The sequence below is a fragment of the Salvia hispanica genome, chromosome 2 (assembly GCF_023119035.1).
Source record: "Salvia hispanica cultivar TCC Black 2014 chromosome 2, UniMelb_Shisp_WGS_1.0, whole genome shotgun sequence".
NCBI lineage: Eukaryota > Viridiplantae > Streptophyta > Magnoliopsida > Lamiales > Lamiaceae > Salvia > Salvia hispanica.
In genome coordinates this window covers 20,616,450-20,638,566 of record NC_062966.1, presented here as the reverse complement: position 1 = coordinate 20,638,566, position 22,117 = coordinate 20,616,450, and the positions used below count along the sequence as shown (strand labels likewise).

The 22,117-nt window shown below is 35.2% G+C and overlaps 4 protein-coding genes, 1 long non-coding RNA gene and 1 pseudogene across 6 annotated transcripts; 2 read left to right on the top strand and 4 right to left on the bottom strand.

The window, feature by feature from the left end:
- The first annotated feature begins 956 nt into the window (after positions 1 to 956).
- On the top strand, positions 957 to 3,881 carry LOC125205220 (annotated as a pseudogene).
- Positions 3,882 to 4,541: 660 nt separating this feature from the next.
- On the bottom strand, positions 4,542 to 4,948 carry LOC125205223. The gene is made up of 2 exons (XR_007173725.1): positions 4,808 to 4,948; positions 4,542 to 4,617 (listed from the first exon to the last, which is right to left on the bottom strand). It is a non-coding gene; the product is annotated as an uncharacterized LOC125205223 (long non-coding RNA).
- Positions 4,949 to 6,727: 1,779 nt separating this feature from the next.
- On the top strand, positions 6,728 to 8,968 carry LOC125205222 (LIM domain-containing protein WLIM1-like). The gene is made up of 4 exons (XM_048104049.1): positions 6,728 to 6,979; positions 8,163 to 8,259; positions 8,341 to 8,471; positions 8,559 to 8,968. Exons 1-4 carry the CDS (start codon positions 6,842 to 6,844, stop codon positions 8,760 to 8,762), a joined length of 570 nt encoding a protein of 189 aa, XP_047960006.1. The 5' UTR covers positions 6,728 to 6,841; the 3' UTR covers positions 8,763 to 8,968.
- An 805-nt stretch (positions 8,969 to 9,773) lies between these two features.
- Positions 9,774 to 13,557, bottom strand: LOC125205221 (NADPH:adrenodoxin oxidoreductase, mitochondrial). 2 transcript variants are annotated; one of them, XM_048104046.1, is made up of 13 exons: positions 13,350 to 13,557; positions 13,091 to 13,195; positions 12,804 to 12,917; positions 12,650 to 12,703; positions 12,400 to 12,516; positions 12,021 to 12,130; positions 11,863 to 11,936; positions 11,457 to 11,518; positions 11,184 to 11,379; positions 10,939 to 11,008; positions 10,576 to 10,643; positions 10,286 to 10,431; positions 9,774 to 10,156 (listed from the first exon to the last, which is right to left on the bottom strand). In XM_048104046.1, the coding sequence occupies exons 1-13, from the start codon at positions 13,494 to 13,496 to the stop codon at positions 9,929 to 9,931; spliced, it is 1,491 nt and encodes a 496-aa protein (XP_047960003.1). In that variant the 5' UTR covers positions 13,497 to 13,557; the 3' UTR covers positions 9,774 to 9,928. The 2 variants fall into 2 exon arrangements, with proteins under 2 accessions (XP_047960003.1, XP_047960004.1); XM_048104047.1 differs by lacking the exon at positions 13,350 to 13,557 and having other exon boundaries at positions 12,804 to 12,913; positions 13,091 to 13,190.
- Positions 13,558 to 14,452: 895 nt separating this feature from the next.
- Positions 14,453 to 17,404, bottom strand: LOC125204718. The gene is made up of 4 exons (XM_048103433.1): positions 17,252 to 17,404; positions 15,407 to 16,757; positions 15,206 to 15,324; positions 14,453 to 15,098 (listed from the first exon to the last, which is right to left on the bottom strand). The coding sequence occupies exons 2-4, from the start codon at positions 16,755 to 16,757 to the stop codon at positions 14,520 to 14,522; spliced, it is 2,049 nt and encodes a 682-aa protein (XP_047959390.1). The 5' UTR covers positions 17,252 to 17,404; the 3' UTR covers positions 14,453 to 14,519.
- Positions 17,405 to 17,788: 384 nt separating this feature from the next.
- LOC125203926 lies at positions 17,789 to 19,118 on the bottom strand. The gene is made up of 3 exons (XM_048102442.1): positions 18,709 to 19,118; positions 18,493 to 18,641; positions 17,789 to 18,084 (listed from the first exon to the last, which is right to left on the bottom strand). Exons 1-3 carry the CDS (start codon positions 18,971 to 18,973, stop codon positions 17,983 to 17,985), a joined length of 516 nt encoding a protein of 171 aa, XP_047958399.1. The 5' UTR covers positions 18,974 to 19,118; the 3' UTR covers positions 17,789 to 17,982.
- Positions 19,119 to 22,117: the final 2,999 nt, after the last annotated feature.

Here is a 22,117-nt window from a genome sequence, read left to right as displayed (position 1 = left end):
TGTTTTACTCAACTGTAGGTATTCGTCGAACATGTCAGCGGACCGGTCCGGCATAGGCAAGCTGCCTAATTACAGCGGTACACTTCTGATATGTCGACAACCCGGGTCGGCCGCTAGCATCACTGCGCAGTGTGAAGCACTTGTACCGCTGCGCCAATGTAGTCGCTATACGGATGAATAACCGTTGCGACATTCTAAATCGGCGACGGAAAATCTCTGTTGGGTAACGGGGGTTATCGCCAAAGTAGTCTTCCATCAACCGTTGGTGTGCCCCGACATGGTCACGGCGGATGGTCCGCCGATGATAGAACGGGCGAACGAACGCCGCCGCCACTGCCTCCTCCTCCTCTTTTGCTTCCCGTTGCACCTCTTGAACGAGTTCATCGAACTCCCTATCCACCAATTGTTGGAACTCATCGTCGAAACTCATTTTTCAAAAGTAGAATTGGTGATAAAATGAAAAGAGTGGAGATTGGAATGGTGTAAAAAATATTAATATAAAAAAAAATCGAAAATTAGGGGAGCCGCGGCTCATGCCCAAGCGCCGTGGCGCTCTCGTGGGCGCCCCCCGCCACGTCCGCCCATCCGACTCACTATAGGGAGCCGCGGCTCTCCTATAGTGGATGCTCTAAGGCCCGGCCCAGTTCGGTTAGTAGTATTGATTAAAGATAAAGGCGGACTAAAGCCATAATGATGTGATAGTCGCAATGACCAATCCGTCTTGTGCTGGCTCTTGTGAATCTTGGACATCGATGAGGTCAGCCTCCTCGCCCCATAATACCTGAGCCTGAGAATAAATCTTGATCTGCAAATTGATGGGGTGGGGAGAGGGAGGAGGGTGCGCAGAGGATACGTGGAATTCTTGGTGAGAGTGGGAAAACGAATCAAATTAATTGCTGATAAGGGGCGTATTAATAACGGCCTACGCCATTTCCAATTCCCATGAGATGTGCGGCGATTGGGAGTCGGACCCATTCATTTTGTACAGGGTATTCGATGAAATGTCAAACACAACTCTTGTGTACTGGGAACTTGATGATGGATGTAAATGAGGAGTGTGGACAATGGTGGCATTCTCAGGTGATTGCGAATGGTATAATTGGGAACAGCTGTCGTCGACATGTAAGGAATGTATTTAATAGGATGGTTCATCCAAATGTGTGGACATGGAGCTCCATGATCGCTGGGTTTACGTTTAGGGAGATGAGGAATCAATCCACCAAGCCTAATCACGTGACATTTCTTGGAGTTCTTAGCCATGGTGGATTGACAGAGTCAAAGAGATGGAACAAGTGAATAGGATCAAGCCCATGATGGTACACTATGGCGCCATGGTCGACATTTTTAGGCCCATATTAAAAGGCTGTAAATTTTTGAATTGAATTCGGGTTACCATTTTCTTGTTCAATTTCAAATTTGTTGGTTCTCGATATCTCTTTCTGAGTTTAAATCCCAAATCAATGTCGGGTCAGGAATGGACGCATATCGCCTCCAACAAGGATACAACTCATTGTTATGGCCCTAAATCCTTTAAATTGCTTAGGTTTGTTTATTCTGCTTCTTCTTCATTCATAGCAGTGTTACTTGCTTGGCTTTTAACATTTTCACAGGTTACCTGTGCCGAGACCTGGGCAAGTTCTGGGCATCGTGGGGAATAATGGCATTGGAAAGTCCACTGCTCTTAGAGCTTTGTCTGGGAAGGCCAAACCTAACTTGGGACGCCTTAATGTAACTTTCTTTTCCTATTCACCAATTCAACGTCTTCCTTCACTTATCATCTTCCTCTATCCTTATTTTTTGCAGAATCCTCCTGATTGGCAAGAAATTTCTGATCATTTTAAAGGAACCGAGCTGCAAACTTACTTCGACCGTATTCGTGTACAAGATTTGAAAGTGAGCTCATGTTGCTTTGATATCCCAAATAACAATTATGGATTGACCTTATCTTAAAAATTGAGTCTTTAATCTTCATTTATCAACATAATAATGAATGGTGATGGGATTTTATTTGCTAACAGGAGTACTACTTGTAATCTTCTTTTATTTGCAACTTAATTAATCTATTTTTTCTACTTCCATGTCTTTATGTCTTTATTTCTCTCTAGTTTATTAATCTGTCACATCTATTTTCAGGTGTTGGTCAAGCCCCAGCACGTCCATTACATCCCTAAAGTTATTCAAGGCTGCGTTGGGCAACTTCTTTCTCAGGTGGATGCTGGAGATAATATGAAACAACAACTTGTTGCTGACCTTGAGTTGATTCAGATTATGGACCGTGAGTTGGAAAATTTATCTGGTGGGGAGCTTCAGAGGTTCGCAATAGCTTTTGCTGCTCAATGCAATGCAGATATCTACTTGTTTGATGAGCCATCAAGTTTTCTAGATCTTAAACAAAGATTAAAAGCTGCCCAAGTTATCAGATCCTTGGTTCGACCTAATAAGTTAGTGAGGTTCAGTTTCTTTGTTAAGTATGAAAATAATTTCATGGTTATGACTTGCAATCTTTGTTTTCAGCTATGTGATTGTGGCAGAGCATGATCTTTGTGTGCTTGAATATTTGTCTGACTATATATGCTGCCTTTATGGGAGACCTGGTAAATATGGGGTAGCTACTCTTCCATTCTCTGTCAGAGAAGGAATTGATATATTTCTGTCTGGATTTTTGCCAACTCAAAATCTTCGGTTTAGAAATGAACCGCTTAAGGTAAGTCCTAACATGAAACTGAAACTGAGATGTCGATTCCCATAAAATGCACTTCTCCTTGCAGGTTGCAGAGTCCTCACACGAGGAAATTGAAGCATGTGCAAGGTACAAGTATCCAACCATGACTATGACTCTAGGCAACTTCAGGCTCAAGGTGTTGGAGGGTGAATTCAAATTATTGTGATGCTTGGAGAAAATGGGACTGGAAAGTCAACCTTCCTAGATATGCTGGTACATTTGTTGTATAGTTTATTTACTTTTAAAAAACATGTTAGTTTATTGCTGAATCAACGATGTTGTCCTTCCGTATGGTAGGCTGGCCTTTTGAAGCCTGATTCAGATGTGGAAATTCCAAAGTTCAGAGTCTCTTACAAGCCACAGAAATTCGGTACTACATTGCAGTGTAAAGTGAGAAGTATCTTGTATTCAAGAATTCGTGATGTGTACACGGATCCTCAATTTATATCTGATGTGATGGAGCCTCTCTTGATTAAAAACTTGATGGATAAAAAGCTTGTGAATCTTTCTCTTGGAGAATTACACAAGGTTGCTCTCACTGTGTGTCTTGGAAAGGTGAGGTTAATGTTACAATGGGAGTCGAGTTATGATTTGTTGAATATAATCTGTGTTCTGTTTGGTATTGTGCAGCCAGCTGATATATATTTGATAGATGAACCAAGTTCATATCTTGACTCAGAGCAGCGTATTGTTGTTTCAAATGTCATAAAGAGATGCATTCGTCGAACAAAGAAAACTGCATTTGTTGCGGAGCATGATTTCATCATGGCAACATACCTTGCTGATAGGGTGATTGTGTACCAAGGAAAGCCATCCGTCAATTGCATTGCCAATTCACCTCAATCACTATTGACGGGAATGAACCTCTTCTTATCCGTAAGTCCACTTCACATCTATTTTTAATAAAATTTTCCAAATAACCTGTAGCCCATTTTGTGGATATGTAGCACCTGGATATCACTTGCAGAAGGGATGCTACAGATTCCCTGCCTAGATTCAACAAACTCGAGTCGGCCGAGGATAGAGAGCAAAAGTCCGCTGGATATCACTATTATTTGGATGACTAACTTGCCTCTGCGTTGTGCATATTTAGCTATAAATGATTTGTGGATATTATTCGAAGGCTTTTATAATTTTAGTATTAGAAGGCTTCAGTCTATTCATTTGTTTTGGTTAAAAAAAATGGAAATCACAATCTAGTAGCATTTGGTAATCCTTTATTAAAAAAAGGTGGAGTACTAAATTTTATCACTTTATTGGTATTGGTATTTAGTGAATCAAATTTATTGTGATATACTTAAATTATTGTTTGCACAGAGTAGTACTATATAGATAGGGTTTATCTATGCCAAACTAGATTTTAATAATATCTAGGAGAGTGATCAATTTCTAACTCACCTCTTAATTGTTAATTACAATTTATTTAAAATCATAAGATTTGTAGAGATTTAGTGGCATATATAATTTCATTTTATTATTAGTTAAGTTTAAAAAGATAAGAAGAATCATTAAATTTAGGGTTTTGGAGAAACCGTTAATATAGTATATAAAAAATATTAATACAATTCCTTGAATATGTTAACACAATTTAGCATTGACATTGTATATGCTATTATGATTGCTATGTTAACATTATTATAATAATATCGTTGATATTGTTTTCTATTCTATCTATCATTGTTTATAAAATATTTTCCAAATTTTATAATGTATATATTGAAGTATAATTTGTATTGTATTTTTTTAAAATAAACTCGTATATAAAAGAGGAAATTACAAATAATTTCATAACAACCTTGATCGATTTCAAACTCCTCAAATTCATCATCATCTTCGAACAGATCCATCTTTACTTCGTCCGTAGCTGGATTTACTTTTTCGGTTGCCATTTCAGCCTGCCACGCAATTATACATGAGTTCAACTTACAATTCAAAACATGATATAACAAACTTAAACAAAAAATCAGAGAGAGAAAACACAAAATTCCAGTATAGAACCTAGCAACCCTAATTCCCGTAGAAATTGCGCCAGCATACAGGAATTAGAAAGAGAAAATTAAAAACTAAAGAAGTGAATCAACTTACAGAGATTATCTTCGATTGTGGATTCGATTATCAGTCGATGGGTTATATAGCCTTCGCAAAATTGGGGGAAAACATTGGATTAATTGCACAACAAGGCAGTTTGTTCGGGTTTTTCCCTATATTTCAAGACACCCCTGTCAATTCTTTAAAATATCAATTTAGTCCTTAAACTTTACCGCAAAAAATTATTACTTCTATTTCATGACCTTGGCTTCATGATTGCTTTATACTCCCTCGTCCGTAAGTAGGAATCCCGTTTTTCTAATTTAGTCAGTCCACAAATAAGAGTTTCGATTCACTTCTATATAGAGTCTCACATTTTACTCACATTTCATTTAAAACTAATATATATAAACGGGATTCATATTCCACTAACTTTCTTCCACTCACTTTTCTTAACATTTCTTAAAACCAGTACCATCATGAAATGAGACCTCTAATGGCAGACGGAGAGTTATAGATTAGATGATGTAGAAGCTGGTGAAATTCCAATAGCATACGTTGTGAGAACATGCCTCAGTGGTCAGTTCACTTAGGGGGTATTCGGTTGGCAAGACTAAATCTCATGATTAAATATGTATCATGTTTGGTTTATAAGATTGACCCCCACAACTTAATCCTAGATGGATAGTTTTATGATTATTAGTCATAGCCTCCCCCTACTAAAATAATCTCACAACTTAATCCTAGATGAATAATCTAATGATAATTAGTCATGGCAACCGAACGCCACCTTACAAGACTACGTGTTCAACAGCTTATCACAGATGAATAAGTAATTCAATCAAGTTGAGACGATTAGACGAATAACAAAAGTTACATTTTTGTATCTAATTCTAGGTGTTGTTGTGTGTAACTAGGTTGCACCATTCAAGAGGTTGAAGAGGGTGATTTTTGTGAAAGATATACCGAGATCAAACACACAAAAAATACTGAGGAATCGTATGTCATATGTGAGTTAAATAATTTTGGTGCCCCGTGGTAGCTCCTCTCCAGTGCTGATTTCCATGTTTTGGTTGCTAAATAAAGCCACCAAATATGGGTTTAATTAGAAAATTCAACAATCCATATAATAATGTTGAATTATCGATGTACCCTTGTAAGTATCTCTGCTCTTGCTTTTGTCTTTTATTCAAGTGAACTTGTTACCATGAGCAGTCAAGAAATTTTTGGTAAGGCCATAAGTTTGACTTAAAATTTAATGGTTCGAACATATTGTCATGTGGTATTCAGTCAATCATAATTGTAGAAATATTATAATTTTAATTCAACTGACAAATCCAAGTATTTATAAATTAAATTAAATTAAATTAAGAAGTACTTTGTTATAAAATTTTGACATTTAAATTATAATGAAACAATTAATCAGAACGCACTCAAAATTGGTGCACATAAGTGCCATTAAACATGAATAAACCGTTGGTCTCTTCAATGATGATGATGTAACTCATTTGCTTTAAAAAACTTCAACCTGCGATTTTGCAAACCTGATGGTTGGAGTTGGATTGATTCAATTTCCATGGTCAGCTCACAAATTGAATAATACTACTAGTGCTTATTCTTTTATATAGAAAAAGAAATCTTGAAGAAATGAAGTTGGGCCATCCAATTGTGACAGTAAAATCAACCTCTTTTATCTATTGATAGAACATTATATTCATCATTTTTCACCTCTTCATTAAGTTCAATATTATTGCTACTACTACTTTGTTGATTGTTTAAGGGAAATTAAAGTTGAATGCTGGAATACAGATTAAGATCATTAGATTTTAAATTTTCCTACTATACATATCAAAAATTTGAATAGATGACACGTGTACACTTTTTGAAACATTAGCTGACCTGTAAATAACTCCAAAAAAAGGCAAAACAGTGATGACAGAGAGAAAATGGAGAGTGGAATAAATTTAAAATTTGTAGCATTGATTTTCTTACCAACTACTGTTTTTCAAACTTTTCTTTTTGAGTAGCATCAAAGATCGAAGATCTAAGCTTTAGAAGGAAGAAAGAAAAGTTAAAAATTAAAGGAAGAAAATGGCTAGTTTTGCAGGAACAACACAGAAATGCAAGGCTTGTGAGAAAACAGTGTACTTGGTGGATGAGCTCACTGCTGACAACAAAGTGTATCACAAGGCTTGTTTTAGATGCCATCATTGCAAAGGAACTCTAAAGGTTCGATTTTTATCACAGCCCTTCTCTGTTTCTTGATTTAATTATGCCTGCTTTAGCTGTTTCTAGATGTTTTGTGTGAACAGATGATGTTGTGTTGTGATTGATTTTGTTCTTGATTTGTGATGGGGTTATTGAGTTAGGTATGAGTGATGGAATAATTTGTTTGCTTGGCTCTTTATGGTTCTTGATTGTGGTTCTTGATTTATTGATGCTTATGTTGTTTGGTTTAATGTTTTTTTGCAAGAATTATATGTTTGAGTTCGTCTTATTTTGATGGGGCTTTTGGTTGATTGAGGTTGTTGATCTGTGATGTGTATTAGGACAAGTTTTGTATCATTGAATTTGTTGAATTGGGTGGGAATGGTGGCATAATTGGCTTTAAAGATTGATTCTTGATGACTGGAGTTCTTTTTACTGGGAGATCATGCTTTGAGGGTGAGAGCTGGTGACTTTGGTGTATGTTTATCGGATTATTATGCGGTACTGCTGTTGACGTAGTTATAGTTATACGTTTGTTGATTTGAAGTGAAGATGAGCATTTGCTGTGTTACTCCGCCAAGAAGGGGGTGTTTTTGAGCATTGCGTTTTGGTTTTCATTCTCATAATAGGGTAGTTGCCTACTGTTTCCAAGAAACTTGCTTTTAGTTCAGTAAATTCTCGGAACTTGCTAAATATCGCGCCAATTGTCGTGTTGTGGTTGTGAAACCAAGTTGGTAAACCTCACCATTTAAGTGTTTGCTTGATTCAATCTCAGCATCAAGCTCAATTTTCATATTTGCTTTTAGTGTCTTGAAAATTCTAATATCTGCACATCCTTTTTATTATGTTATCTCAGTTTAAAGAACTTTGAATTGATTCTCACAACAATTAGCTTCTGAATTGGTGATCATTGGTTAACAAAGAAACACACGTGTAGTCAGCAGGAGGAAAGTAGGCTAATTTGTTGCCTTCTTAATGTTTAGCTACTTCGAACAACCGACCAACTCTAATTCCATCTACACTTTCTGTGCCATTACATAATGCTATAATAAGGGAAGTTAATGAGATATCTTTTTTTTCTTCCTTCTGTTAAAACTTTAGTTCTTTCATGTCATATTACTATGAACATCATACAAATAGGATGCGTCCATTTTAGCACCGTGTCACGTTGCATTTGCTCATGTTTCATTAACTTCTGTTGCAGCTGAGTAACTACTCTTCCTATGAAGGGGTTCTATACTGCAAACCTCATTTCAACCAACTGTTCAAGATGACTGGCAGCCTTGATAAGAGCTTCGAAGGTTGAATCAAAACTCAAAAACCTCACTGTTTGACTTGAGTTTTCGTTCTTGCCTCATCCAATATATCTATACTGTTCACAGATGCTCCGAGAACTGCTAGAGTCGACAGATCTTCTGAACCCGGTTTTGCAAATAGCAAAGTCTCGAGTATGTTTGCAGGAACTCAAGATAAATGTGTTGCTTGCAGCAAAACAGTTTATCCCATTGAAAAGGTACTCTTTAAGTTTTAATACCAAAAATCAAAATCCTCAATCCTCACCAATTAGGTCTAACATGGTTGATGACTTGTGCATTAACAGGTAGCAGTCGATGGCAGCTCGTATCACAGGGCTTGTTTCAAGTGCAGCCATGGCGGTTGCACGATAAGCCCCTCTAATTATGTGGCCCACGAGCATCAGCTCTACTGCAGGCACCACCACACTCAGCTCTTCAAGCAGAAGGGCAACTTCAGCCAACTAGATAAGCACGATCAAGCAACGGTGCAGAATGGAGATGCAGCCTAAACTTCGATACGTACAAGCCATGAAATCTAATGGCGTTCGACGCCTTTCTATGTATAACGAACTTGAGAGATGATCAGCATTGAGTGAGAAACTTCAGTTTTCGTGTGATTTTGTTCAGCTTTGGTTTCTAGTTTTTGTTGTTGGTGTTATTATGATTATATTGAGTTTGAAGCATAAGAAATGAGATGTTTTGGCATCTTATTGCATTTCTTGTCTGTGTCATGGAGCACCATTTTTCCTGAATTAAACTCTCATTTTAGAAAAACTAATTAGATTATTTTCAGTATAATTTCGTATAAAATTTAAAATGTACATATTAGTAAGAAAATGCATCTAGTGGAGCATCTTTTTGTGTATTGAAATTACTTTTCAAATAACCATATTCTAAATTAATGAAACGAATAAAAATGTTGATTTCATCCAGTGTTCAAAATGACAAAAATTCCCATTAACATGCACACTAATCTAATGCTTGTGATCCAAAAAGCAATTTTTGATTCCTGTTGCAAACTTTGAACAGTTCCAAATCTTTATATTAAAAATGAAATCTTTCCAATTGCATAATAAATTTGAATTTCTCTCTCTCGAATGCTCTTTGCTCTTTTCAGCAGACAGTGATGGAGAATAAAACAAAAGTCGACATAGTAGTATATCAACTTTGTTGAAGTGGGACTATTAAAATGGAGCAAATCAGAAAAATCTATATCTAATGGATTCATGGGCTGGAAACAATGATTTCACAGCAATAAAGATGGCTGCTAAAGTGATTTCTCAAAGTCAAAAATATGCAGCAAGAATTTGATGATATTCCTTTAGCAGCTTTGTTATATACTATAACTGGGTGTTCGATTTGCCTGATTGTATCCCAAACTAAATTTGTAGTGTGTTTGGTTTATGACTAAAGTAATCTCAGTACTCAATTTTAAATTATATCTTGATATTATTTTATCTTGATAGTATATCCTTACATCAAAAAGGTAAAATTTGCAGTCAAGTCACCAAAATCAGCTCTGAAAATCAAGTATACATTTTCCCACTGTTTTATTAATTTTACTTTATAAATTCTTAAACTCTTAATTCAAATCAAATTCTTCCATTATAAGCTAGTAGTACTATGATGTATCATAATTCAAAATTTGGCATGTTTATCTGCATTGTAAACTACCTCATCGGCAGGCAACTTCCAGTAGCTCCTCCCATGTTGCAAGTTTCTCTCTAGGTTTGTTCTTTAAACTCCCACGCCTTCGCTCTTCGCAGTCAATTTTTCCCCAGCCATCGAACGGGACAACTCTAGTGTTCCTACTGTCTAACACTTGCCTGAGCCCTTCTCTTCCTGGCTTTGTCGAAGCAGACGCTAAAGCCCCTCTATTTAGGTCTTCCGAGATACATGAGATCTGTGGAAAATGTCATGGTAAGAATGTAACCCGAGATTAGTAAATGCAGCCTTAAAGATCGCTCAACTCAACCTCACCATAGCCTCATAGGAAAGATAGAGCAAACATTAAATTCTCGTTTATACTCACAGTTTCTTCAGCACAATGAAGGTTTGTACCAATTATCCCGGTTGGTCCTCTCTTCAACCACCCACACACGTATAAGCCTATATCGTGTTGTAGATGACCATGTGAAGCATCAGCTAGTACACGCCCTCTATCATTTGGGACGATACCTATAAAGTAAAGAGAAATGTATTAGGAGCGGCAATAGTTATCATTTGCATGTTAACACCGCAATTAGGAAGACGGAATGTAAATTTGAAGTCCAAGACTATGCAGTTTCCAAAACTATCGATGATAGAAATCTTTGAACAGACCTTTGTTGGTATCAAAGGGTAAACCATCCACAGCGACTGATTTGTAACCGATGCTCTTCAAAGCTAACCTACAAAACAAGAGTCGAATCTATCAACTTTAGAATTACTTCAAAGTCCGCCTCATTATACCGCTACAAACTCCGGGTCAAGAAAAAGAATTTTACTCCCTGTACAAAAACATTATAACTACGTATGAATTTTTTTATATCTTCATTACTAAATAGATTAAGATATAAATATAATAGCCATGCCAAAGGCTATCGAATCGAAACCAGCCACTGTATCATATAATTTGTAATGTCATTCAATCACCAAAAGATAACAAGAAAACAAAGAACTTTTATTGAATGTCAAAGAACTTGCCCACATGATATGTCCTCATACACTCCTGTGCCAACTGCAACCTGCTTCACCAATTCATCATCTCCTACATCTTTAAAAGTTTGTAAAATTTAGATGTGATAAAAAATCAAAACATGACTCCAACTGGACTTCAACATACAGACATCAGAAAAGATACAGATACTTTCCCAGTGCAAAAACTAATTCTACAACTTCGGAATGAACATAAAGAATATAAATTCCTAAAACAATGTGAGCATTCTTACCTTTAAGTGCAGTCTTCTCAAGCCGAATGCCACCAACATGACCACTTTTGTCATCTGACTCCAGAAACATGTCAGGCTTGCGGAAGAAGACAAAGTGCAGTTCGCGCTGACTGGCAACAGGAGTACACCCTGGTGTGACTGCCTTCGAGAGCAATTCATGCACTCGCCTCCTGATCCTGCTATTCTTCATTTCTATCTTTGCCCAAGCAAGCAAGATATAAGAAACAAGGAAAATAGTGTCCGAGTGGCAGTTAATGTAATTAGTAAATATACCTCATCAGCTGGTGTTGTAACTAGATCAGCTGGTTTAATATAGACACCCAAATCCTTGATTCCTGCAAAACAACTAAGCTTATTACAGTGTTCTTTTCTGTTTGATTTTATTAAATAAATTCCATGAATATGAATAAAAATATTAGCCCTAATATACACAGATATAGGTGCAATGACTCTAGCATCAAAGCTTATAACATAAAGCCTAATTCAGGTCGACTACTAGGAGAACCATTTTGCCCATGGGGCCAAATTTATAATAGCTTCCACTCTTACCATTATGGAATGTGAACAAATATAGCCAATGTTAAGATTTAGAGAGCAAGGGGAGATGACAGCATATAAGGCAAAATGGTATTACAATATAATCCAATATCCTACAGAATGAAAGAGCCAGAACTATTACCCAGAATTTCTCGTAGTTCTTTTGCCGTACAGGCTGCTTGTACCGGTCCACGTCTTCCCACCAAGTAAACTTTCCTGATAATTGTAGTTGTTAACCAAGCAGATCATCTACAAAACGTAGAACCACATTTCCCTAATATCATGTAGAATCTAACAAACCTTATTGAGCTCTCTTCTAGAGCAGCCAATGCATGGGAGGCAATATCTGTTCTTGCCAATTCCTCTATTGGCCGTAAAAGAATTCGAGCAACATCAAGAGCCACATTTCCCTAATGCAAACACAATATGCAGTCAATGCAATTGTTTTCTTAGATCAAGATATCAATCTAATTTTAATGTATAAACAGAGGACGGTTTTTTACTATATCTTCTGCTGCATATGCATAAGCAATAGTATCCACTACGCAAATCAAATTATGCTATCTTTCCCGAATGAAATTAGAATTAGGATGCGAAACATTAGCTCAGGCTCACTAAGTGTCAATTGGTACAATCTGATCATAAATCCCAATTAAATATATCAATAAATCAAAGATACCTGACCAAGAATAACAGCAGTGTCACTGCTTTTCAAATCTGGAGCAAGATTTCTGCAGTCCGGATGCCCATTATACCACCAAACAAATTCTCTAGCAGCATATATACCAGCCAACTCCTGCATTAAAAGAAAATGCTAAAATGTTGAGCACGAATCCTAATTAAAGAATTTTCCACAAAAAAAGGCAATGCATGAAACATTTAAACCACAGGACAAATGCCACAATGGCATTATAAAATGTTCTACAAACCTCCTTTGGTATGCCAAGAGATCTATCACTTTCAGCGCCATAGGCAAGCACCACCTGCCACAGTACAAACGTAAATTGCCACATACCAGGACTAAACAAAAACAATAGAATTAACTATTTTTGTCGAAAAACTTCAGGAAACCTAGTAGCTTACAGCATTATACATGTTACGAAGCTCCAGCAGTGTCACGGAGGATCCAAGGGACACATTTCCAAAGAAAGAGCAACGTTCATTTTGTGCAACGCGTGAGAACTGATTGATCACTACCTACAGCAATTTTCCAAAACCATCACCAGAACCCAAATACGGTATCTGGAAGCATATCCCACTTGAAAGCAATTACAATTACAGACATTGACACTACATCTAAACCCCATTAAAATACTTACATCTTATACAACATTAGATCTATATTTCATTCAATCAAATAAATAAGTAACCTTTGTTTCAGGATGGTCCGGTGCGACGCCGGACCGAACCAATCCGAAGGGAGTTGGCAGCCGATCAATTATATCAACTTCGACACTTTCATGAGCCTTCAAAAGCTACAAAAAAAATCAATAATTCAACAAAGGCATTACAGCTCAGAGGAACTACAAAGCTAAAGATTCAGCCTTTTCCATAATTCAACGTACAAATCAAGGGTTTGATAGAATAAAATTGAAAAAACACGGCGATTTATTAACAACTTGTGCATACCTTCTCAGCTGTGTAGAACCCAGCAGGTCCACTACCTACTACACAAATTCGCAGAGGAGACGATGAGGTTGTCGAAAAGCATCTAGCAATCCTCCCAAAACTCTTCAATTTCAGGGAATACATGGATGTGGAAGTTCCTACTAGCATTGTTTTTGCTTGAGGTTCTTTATTTTTCGAGGAACAAACGCTCGGTTTCAGAAAAAGCAAGAGGGTTTGTAACTTGGGCCATTAAAGCCCAATTGCTATGTATAAAAATAGAATTATTTCATTCCATGTGGACATATTCTTTACGCAACTTTCCTCATATATATTCTACTACTACACTAGTATAAAAATAAAATTCCAACTTTTCCAAATTTCATTGATTTTTATGTTAAAAATAAAGAGAAATAAATTTGCACTTATCACATTTTATTAATATAGGAATACTGAAATTTTAGTCCCTTCTTATTTTTGTAAAAACTGCTCATATGTCGTTGAATTAATTTCAAAGTATAAATAAATTAACTGTAAAAAATTTGAGCGATAAAGGCCATCTTTAAAAATATTAATTTAAAATTCTAAATTAATCAACTGAAATGATAATATTAATTGAATGAAATGAATACTAATAAAATAATTTATACTTATGACAATACAGAAAATAGAAAAACAAAATTATATTATATTATGCACGATTACATAAGTTTTATGTAAATTAATAGTACGAATATATTGATGATTCGTTATAATAAAATTGATACGAATTCATACTTATACAAACTTAATTTGTAAAATAAATACATAGCAATAAGTAGAAAATATCTAGATAAATTTTATTACTCTTTTTATCTTATTTCTATTATATTAAATTTAAAAATTAATGAAATTTGGAAAAGTTGAACTTTATTATTTTTATATTAGTATGGTAGTAGAAGATATATTAGGAAAGTTGGAATTAAAGTCATTATTTTTTTTTCGTAAAGAATGATGGAATGCAATAATTTTATTTCCATAAAATGAGATCCATTTGTAACTTTTTAATGATCCATTTTGTGCATTTTGAACAAGGTCAATTCCGAAGCAAGAAAAGTGATCCCAACACCAATAGATAGATAAATAAATAAAGCATAACACCGTAATATGTCTAATAATTAAAAGTCTTAGCTCGACAATTAAAATCTAAAGATATCATACGATATATAGTTCGTCTCCACCAAAATCCTCCCCAACATAGTCATCCTCATCCTCATCCACATCGTCATTGGCATCCAACGAAGAAGATCCTTCTTCCTCATCACAGTTGGGCACATCAATATTTCCAGCATGTTCTTGCTCAGATTCTCTGTCTTCTGATTCTACATCTACGAGCTCTCTCTCTTCAACCAGCATCGCCAACTTGCATTTCCCTTTTCTAGATGTGGATGCAGCTCTTGTGTCCTTTTTAGAACCTCTAACACAACTTGATAATGTAGGAGATTCTTTTCTTTTTTTAGACCTAGTAGGTGTTCTAGGCTCTCCGGCTCCAAAAGCGTCGTTGACAGTGTCCCAATCACGTGAATCTTCATTCAAAACCAAATCACGACCAACACCATCCACATCTTCCATCTCTCCAACTAACCACTCATTACACTCATCAATGTCATTGAGCATAATAGGATCGCTTGTATCTATGTGTTTGTACCTCTCATGCAATTTTTGGTTATATTTCACATAAACCGAATCATGTATCTTCTGATGCTCAAGACTGTTTCTCTTTTTTGAATGAAGCTGCAACATAATTATAATTATATGTATGTTAGTTATAAATAGTAATATATTATAAATTTAGAACTGAAAATCTAATATGTATTTTAAAAATGAATTGAATCAATTACCTTCTCAAATACAGTCCGACTGCGTTCACACCCAAAAGCACTACATTTTGAGCCTAAGATCTTGATAGCAAGTTGTTGCAAAGTCGGAGCTGAGGCGCCAAACGACTCCCACCATTGAGCTACAAAGCCAAATGATACAAACCTACTAAATTAGAAATTAGAATTCAGAGACTTGAATGGACTAAGTTTTAAATATCTCACCTGGGTCCATGTCCTTCCTTAGTCGCTGTGCAAGTTCAATACCAAACAAGTCTTCACCCTTTTCGTAAATACTCAACTCTCGAAGTATCTTGTTCCGGTCTTCTTCGGTTGGTACCAATCTATCGATGCAATCATGTAACCCTTTAGTTACCTTGAAATCAAATTCCAATCCCTTGTTATCATAGTAGATGGCCGGATTCAAAATGTGACCAGCCGCATGCAATGGACTATGGAGTTGACAATTCCATCTATCATCGATGATCTTGAAAATATCTCCATATCTTTGTTCATTGTTTTCAAAAGACCCTCCGATTGTTTCTTTTGCTTTCTCCATCGCCTCATATATGTAGCCAATTGCTAATTTCTTTTCACCAACCACCAATCGAAGAACTCGTACAAGGGGTTCCATGACTTTGAGAATGTATACCACATTCTCCCAGAAAGAAGTCATCATAACAATCTCGGTTACTTCCCTCCCCTTAGCATCCTTCGATAGCGTATTTTGCACCCACTCAACGCTAGTAAACATTCTCCTAAGATTGTCTTTTTCCTCATGAATCCTTTCTAATGTTAGAAATGATGTAGCAAACCGAGTGACCGCTGGCCTCATCAATTCCTTCTTGTTTGTGAAAGTTTCCAACAAATTTAAGGTAAAAGTATGGCTATGAATATAGCCAACAAGACTTATACCCTTTTGAATTGTTTCTTTAATCAAAGGAAGCTTACCAATGTCTTCAAGCATGAGGTTTATGCATTGAGCTGCACACGGAGTCCAATAAAGATGTTTTCTCTTTTCCATCAACATCTTCCCGGCTGCTACATAATTACTCCCATTGTCCGTTACTACTCGGACAACATGTTCTTCGCCAATCTCATCTACAAGCGAATCAAGCAGCTTAAATAATTTTTTCTCCGTCTTGACAAAGCATGTTGCATCAATAGACTTCACAAATATTGTTCCACGGATAGAACTAACTAAAACATTAATAATAGTCCTCTGCCTCTGATCAGTCCATCCATCTAACATAATAGTGCAACCATGCCTACTCCATTCTTTCTTCTTAGGCTTCACCAATGAATCAGTATACTCTAACTCTTTGCTTAAAAGTGGACCTCGAATGCCATGAAAGCTCGGAGCAGGCAGATGTTTGCCATAGGCACCAATTGCTTCGACCATATCTTTAAAGTACTGCGACTGAATCAAGTTGAATGGTAAGCCCGCTTGGTACCAAAACCGAGCAATATACTTGTGGACTTGGGCTACAGCTGCTTTGTCAACATCTTCTCTTGTATTCATCTGCCTCAATTTCTCCTTCCTTCGTTTTTGAACTGTAGTCTCGTTCAGCTGCATCTATTGAAGTAATGCAGCAAAAGTTGCACAAATTAATAAAAAATCACACAAAATTAGCCGCAGGCTGCTAGCAAAATTAGTTTAAGATGTTAATAAAACCCCCAATTAAGGAAATGATTCAATACCAATATATTAGCCTTGCAACTGTATAGAGATCATCACACTAAATATCTTCACGAATCCATGAATATTCACATGCTTTATTTGATAAAAAAAAAAAAAAAAAAAAAAAAAAATAAACACAAAGCAACTGTGATGTTGCAAAAACACAACTGCACTGCAATTGAACCCTATGAGACTGCAAAAGAATGCAATGCCTATCCATCCCAACAAAAAAAGGCAGTGCACGAGTTCAACAATTACAACAAACGACACCGTATTCCAGAAATTGAGCAGTACACTACTAGCAACACCAGAAATTTATGTACATGTATCGGCACAAATTACCAGTAACAATCTTTTGAAATAGTTACAAATTAATCGAAAATTATTACCTTGAGTTGAGTTGAGTTGAGTTGAAAAACGAGATTTAGCCCACTTCTTCACAAACGCGGTGATGGAGGAGGAGGCGGGCGGCGGTAAAAAGGAGGGGTAGATTTGTGCTCTTTTTTTACTGGGCTTCTTACTTATTCAAATTAGGGTGGAAAATTGAAAATTACACCGATTTAAAGATTGATATTACTCTATAATTCTCTATAAAAAATGGTTTTATAAGCAAGACTGCAAGAGCGAGATATCCAATTTATTAGGAGGTGAGTAAAATAAGAGATTTTAATCAGGGGCCAATTCTAGTAGTTAAAATGATAAAATTCATTAATTAAGTAATAAATGAAACATATGGTAGTACATATTTAATGCAACTTTTAAATCGTTTTGTCTGTAATAATTGTTAAAATCTGTCAACATAACTTAATAATCGTTCTTGGTTTCACATACCACCCATTGCAAACTGCAATATAGAAATTAGAACTCCATATTTCTCCCAAAAACATGTGATGATTTAAATTAAAAACAGAAAGAGGGGTCTATAATTTAGCTAATAATAATGTTCAATTTTGAGTGTTTGCATAACACAGAACATGTTCTCATCTGGATCTCTGCCTTTTCAGATTGAGATGCCCTTTTCACAATTTTTTTCTATACTAAGGACTTTGCAGAAATCTCGATCTAATTAATACATGCTCAGAAAAGATAAATAACTAAATAAAATAAAAGAAAAGAAGAATCATCTTCCAGCCTCAGAGATGCTCATTAGTGCTGGGTGCCATGCTCTGGATTTGGATGCCACAGAGTTAACTTGTGTGTTACTTCTCGACCTGTGCCTTTCCTGAAATCGACATTTATCCACTGATCATGAGATAAAAATATGAGAGATATTTTACATTACAAGATGTATGGCCAGGAAAAGTCCTCTGTTATCCTCTCAATTTTCATAGCTGTCACAAATTATAGAATTTATATTTCAATAAAGTGTGTGACTAGTTTTAGCTCTCACACGCGCTAAAAATTATTGATGGAGGAATAATAGTAGTAATAATAACTCAAGCAGGCCAGTTCAAGATCTCAAGATTCTGAAATCATTATATTTGCATAATTAAGAAATAATTTATTCCTTTTTGTTGTTTTACAGAATCTCAACAGTACTTTGTCACAGGAAAAAAAAAAAAAAAAAAAAAAAAAAAAAAAAAAAAAAAAAAAAAGAGTTATAATCTTGTAAAAAAGAAAAAATATTTACCTGATTATTAGTACTCGTATTCTTGTTCACATCATCTTTTTTCCTTCCCAACGCTTCACAATCTGAAATATTAGTATTTATTTCTGCAACATTTCCATTTTTCTGGTGCATCTTGGCTTGCTTTTTTGCCAATAATCCCTTCATCACCTCTGAAAAAATAACAAAAAAAGTTTTGAACAAATATATATAAGAGAGAAAGAGAAAAAAGGAAGCAACCTTGGGAGGTGAGAAGGCGGTAAACATGGCCAAGAAGGAGAGAATCGGTATGCCTAAGAAGTTTGATGCGCGTGACACGAAGAGGCTGGGTACTACTACTAGTGTTGGAGGAGTAGAGGGTGGTGGTGAGGAGGAGGGCGACGTAGTGGCCGGGGTTCATCTTCATGATTTCTGCGGCGGAGACGGGGAAAAAATGCTTATCAACTCTGCCGTTTGGGTGTTGGATAACTAGGGTTGCATTATCAACAGCTTGGCAGTTCCCCATTCCTATTCTTTTTCTGAACTGTGTGTGTTTTGCTGCGTGTTTTGGGGGTGATGATAATGTTTGACACAGGAAGAAGAAAAGGAGAGTTTTTATTGTTGCTGCACCACCATCTTTATAGCCACACCCACCTCATTTTATTATGACAAGTAATGGAGAATGACTTTTTCTCGATGAGATTCCCTTTTGCAAATACTACTCCTGCTTATAGTATAGTAGTATTTTTTAGTTGAATATTGCAATATTTAATGCTAAGTAAATGGTCCTCAATTCAACTAACAATTTTAGATTTGTTATATAGTATAAATGTAGAAGTTTTGATGCATATATTAATATTTTTCTCTATGCAAAAGTTACTTCGAATACGTAATTTATTACTACTTCTTTTGTTCCTGAAAATTTACCGCTTATCTCTATTTTGGTCCATCCCTAAAAATTTCTCACCTTTCACTTTTATCATTTTTGATAGTGGACATAAAGCTATATAGTACTGAGGTAAATAAAGCTTCACCTCTCCCTTTATACACAACCTGCTTTTTTATTACTCCCTCCGTTCTCTAATATTCATCGCCATTTGACTAACACGAGTTTTTTTGTCACATTCCACTGACTCATTCTCACTCATATTTTATTATAAAATTCATATATAAAAGTAGAACTCACGTATCACTAACTTTTTTAATTTATTTTCTATTACATTTCTTAAAACTCGTGTTAGTCAAATGGCGATGAATATTAGGGAACGGAGGGAGTAATAAAAAAGCAGGTCGTGTATAAAGGGAGAGGTGAAGCTTTATTTACCTCAGTACTATATATCTGATGACAAAAGGCGAAGTAGGATCAATTCTTTTAGTAAAAGTAAAAGGAGTTTAACTTTATCGGAAATTGAGGATGCTTCTTACCTTGCAGTAGAATATCTATGAAATTTTACTCTTTTTTAATTACAATGATTAGCTACATTTTTTTTAGTTTGTACTACTATATGTATTGCATAAAAACTACTCCATTATTAACAAAACCCAAAAGGGGAAAATATTTTTTGTGAAAAAAAGGTACTCTAATTAAGACCGCGAAAGAAAAGGTAAAATGATCTTTTATGTTGTAATATAACGTTAGCAAGATCCTTTTTTAATCTGATGATGGAGTCATCTATTGCTCGATAGAACAATACAAAACTCTTTTACCAACTAGTTGGTTTGCAGAAAGCAACGGAATAAAGATCACGTGTACATATTAATCATAATATTCTTTGTCTAAAAAACTATAGTACACCGGTTATGAACAAGTACAACGGATATAATATTTAATATCAACATGCTATGAACTTATAATATCACTATAAAATATACTCCTAACTAAATGGTTTTTATGTGTCAAAAGAGGTAAAATAATACCTTAGCCAAGATTTTGATGTTTGAGGGTCTATTCTATTCAAAGTTTGGGGGTAGTATTTTTTTTATGTTAGATATTACTGCAAGCATATACGATGCAGGCAGTAAGGGCTAAGAAAGAGATAACTAGAAATAACTGGAAAATGAGAAATAGAAACTCAACTTGACGTCGAAAGAACCGACAAATGTGTGAAAAATGAAGTATTGCAAATTGTGCGTGAAATTGGATTAAATGTGGCAAAATCTTCCTATATTCCACTTTGTTTTTTCTTTTTCAATTTCAAAGTTTTGAATATCAATAGTTGATGATGTCACATTTTAATTGCTTAAGGATGGGAATATCCCAAAATTTTATCAGTGCCAATGTAAAAAATTTGATCTATCTCTCTCGAAGATAAGCTTTTTATTTGTAGGGTCCAAAACACGAACACAGCATGCAATAAAATCCACACATGAGTAATAAGTAGTTGTCGCGTGTGAATGTTTTGGGCACTCATTTACCCTTATTCTATCATTATCATCACATACTAAAATAATTGTAAATTAAATGCTGGTGTTTTGTCTGAATATTTTGCCATCTATAACAATATGTTCCTGCCATTATCAGGATTAATACTACCATTTCCAATTATTGGTGACACTACTCTATTTTCACTGACTTTAATACAAATTTTGCTTCCCATTTATGGAACACAAAAGTAACCCCACAACTATTTTTTACATGGAGGCATGGACTTTTTTCAGTTATTTTTTTACATTTATTCTACAACTTATTTTTACTTAATTCGAAATTTTTCTTTTTTATTAGAGAAAAAAAAAGGTTTTATTGGTCAACAATTCGAATTATTATTCAGCCTAATTAATTTATGATTCAGAATTTATATCCGAAGTTTTAATAGATTTACTTACATATTTCCTCTTTGAAATTTGAATCAGCACAGAGTTTAGTTTTAGAAATACTTCAAATAGTGAATTTTGAGAATATTTGCATTGGGGAGTGTTATATTTATAACTCATAACTTAATTGCTAACTATAAATAAATAATACTCTCTCCGTCCCAGATAATTTGGAACACTTTGACTCGGCACGGATTTTAAGAAATCTAATAGAAAGTGAGTTGAAAAAGCTGGTGAGATATGAGTCCTACTTTTAAAGTACGGAGTATTAGTTTTATAATAAAATGTGAGTATGAATGAGTTAGTGGAATATGGGGTCCACTACCAAAAATGGTAAAAGTGAAGTGGGACAAATTATGTGGGACGGTCCTAAATGGAATACTTGGGTCAAATTATCTGAAACGGAGGGAGTAGCCATTAGATATTCAAATTAAGGGCTTAGATCATTAATCCCTAAATGTCAATACGATCAACGAAAAATGTCAATAAAGCTATAGGATTTAATTCCAAAATATATCAATATGGATAGTAATGTCAATTAACTACATGTTTAGTTATAACTAACTTTTTAAAAAAATCCCAAAACTTTAAATTCATATAACATATTATCAAATTAAAGATAATTTCATAAGGATTCCAACGATATCCTACTTGCATATGTTCCGGCGTCAAAATTTGAAAAAAAAAATATAATTTTTTAATTTTTTCGTATAGCAGAAATGTAAACATACTATATAAAATATGTCAATATAATACATGTAGAATGTCAATATAAGCAATGGGTTAAAATTCTTAAAGCATTGTGCTGACATTCTCAAAGATTATTGTGTTGATATTTTAAACACTATATCGACATTTT

What these genes read in the sequence shown, in the direction of transcription:
- LOC125205222 (XM_048104049.1), top strand. Translation starts at nt 6,842, where the DNA reads ATGGCTAGTTTTGCAGGAACAACACAGAAATGCAAGGCTTGTGAGAAA. An exon ending in CCTTGATAAGAGCTTCGAAG is followed by an intron (nt 8,260 to 8,340) that starts GTTGAATCAAAA and finishes TACTGTTCACAG; the next exon opens with ATGCTCCGAGAACTGCTAGA. An exon ending in CAGTTTATCCCATTGAAAAG is followed by an intron (nt 8,472 to 8,558) that starts GTACTCTTTAAG and finishes GTGCATTAACAG; the next exon opens with GTAGCAGTCGATGGCAGCTC.
- LOC125205221 (XM_048104046.1), bottom strand. Translation starts at nt 13,496, where the DNA reads ATGCTAGTAGGAACTTCCACATCCATGTATTCCCTGAAATTGAAGAGT. An exon ending in TTCGTAACATGTATAATGCT is followed by an intron (nt 12,704 to 12,803) that starts GTAAGCTACTAG and finishes GTACTGTGGCAG; the next exon opens with GTGGTGCTTGCCTATGGCGC. An exon ending in ACCCTTTGATACCAACAAAG is followed by an intron (nt 10,432 to 10,575) that starts GTCTGTTCAAAG and finishes TTTACTTTATAG; the next exon opens with GTATCGTCCCAAATGATAGA.
- LOC125204718 (XM_048103433.1), bottom strand. Translation starts at nt 16,757, where the DNA reads ATGCAGCTGAACGAGACTACAGTTCAAAAACGAAGGAAGGAGAAATTG. An exon ending in AAGGAAGGACATGGACCCAG is followed by an intron (nt 15,325 to 15,406) that starts GTGAGATATTTA and finishes TTGGCTTTGTAG; the next exon opens with CTCAATGGTGGGAGTCGTTT. An exon ending in GTCGGACTGTATTTGAGAAG is followed by an intron (nt 15,099 to 15,205) that starts GTAATTGATTCA and finishes ATTATGTTGCAG; the next exon opens with CTTCATTCAAAAAAGAGAAA.
- LOC125203926 (XM_048102442.1), bottom strand. Translation starts at nt 18,973, where the DNA reads ATGGGGAACTGCCAAGCTGTTGATAATGCAACCCTAGTTATCCAACAC. An exon ending in CCGCCTTCTCACCTCCCAAG is followed by an intron (nt 18,642 to 18,708) that starts GTTGCTTCCTTT and finishes TTATTTTTTCAG; the next exon opens with AGGTGATGAAGGGATTATTG. An exon ending in ATACGAGTACTAATAATCAG is followed by an intron (nt 18,085 to 18,492) that starts GTAAATATTTTT and finishes TGTCGATTTCAG; the next exon opens with GAAAGGCACAGGTCGAGAAG.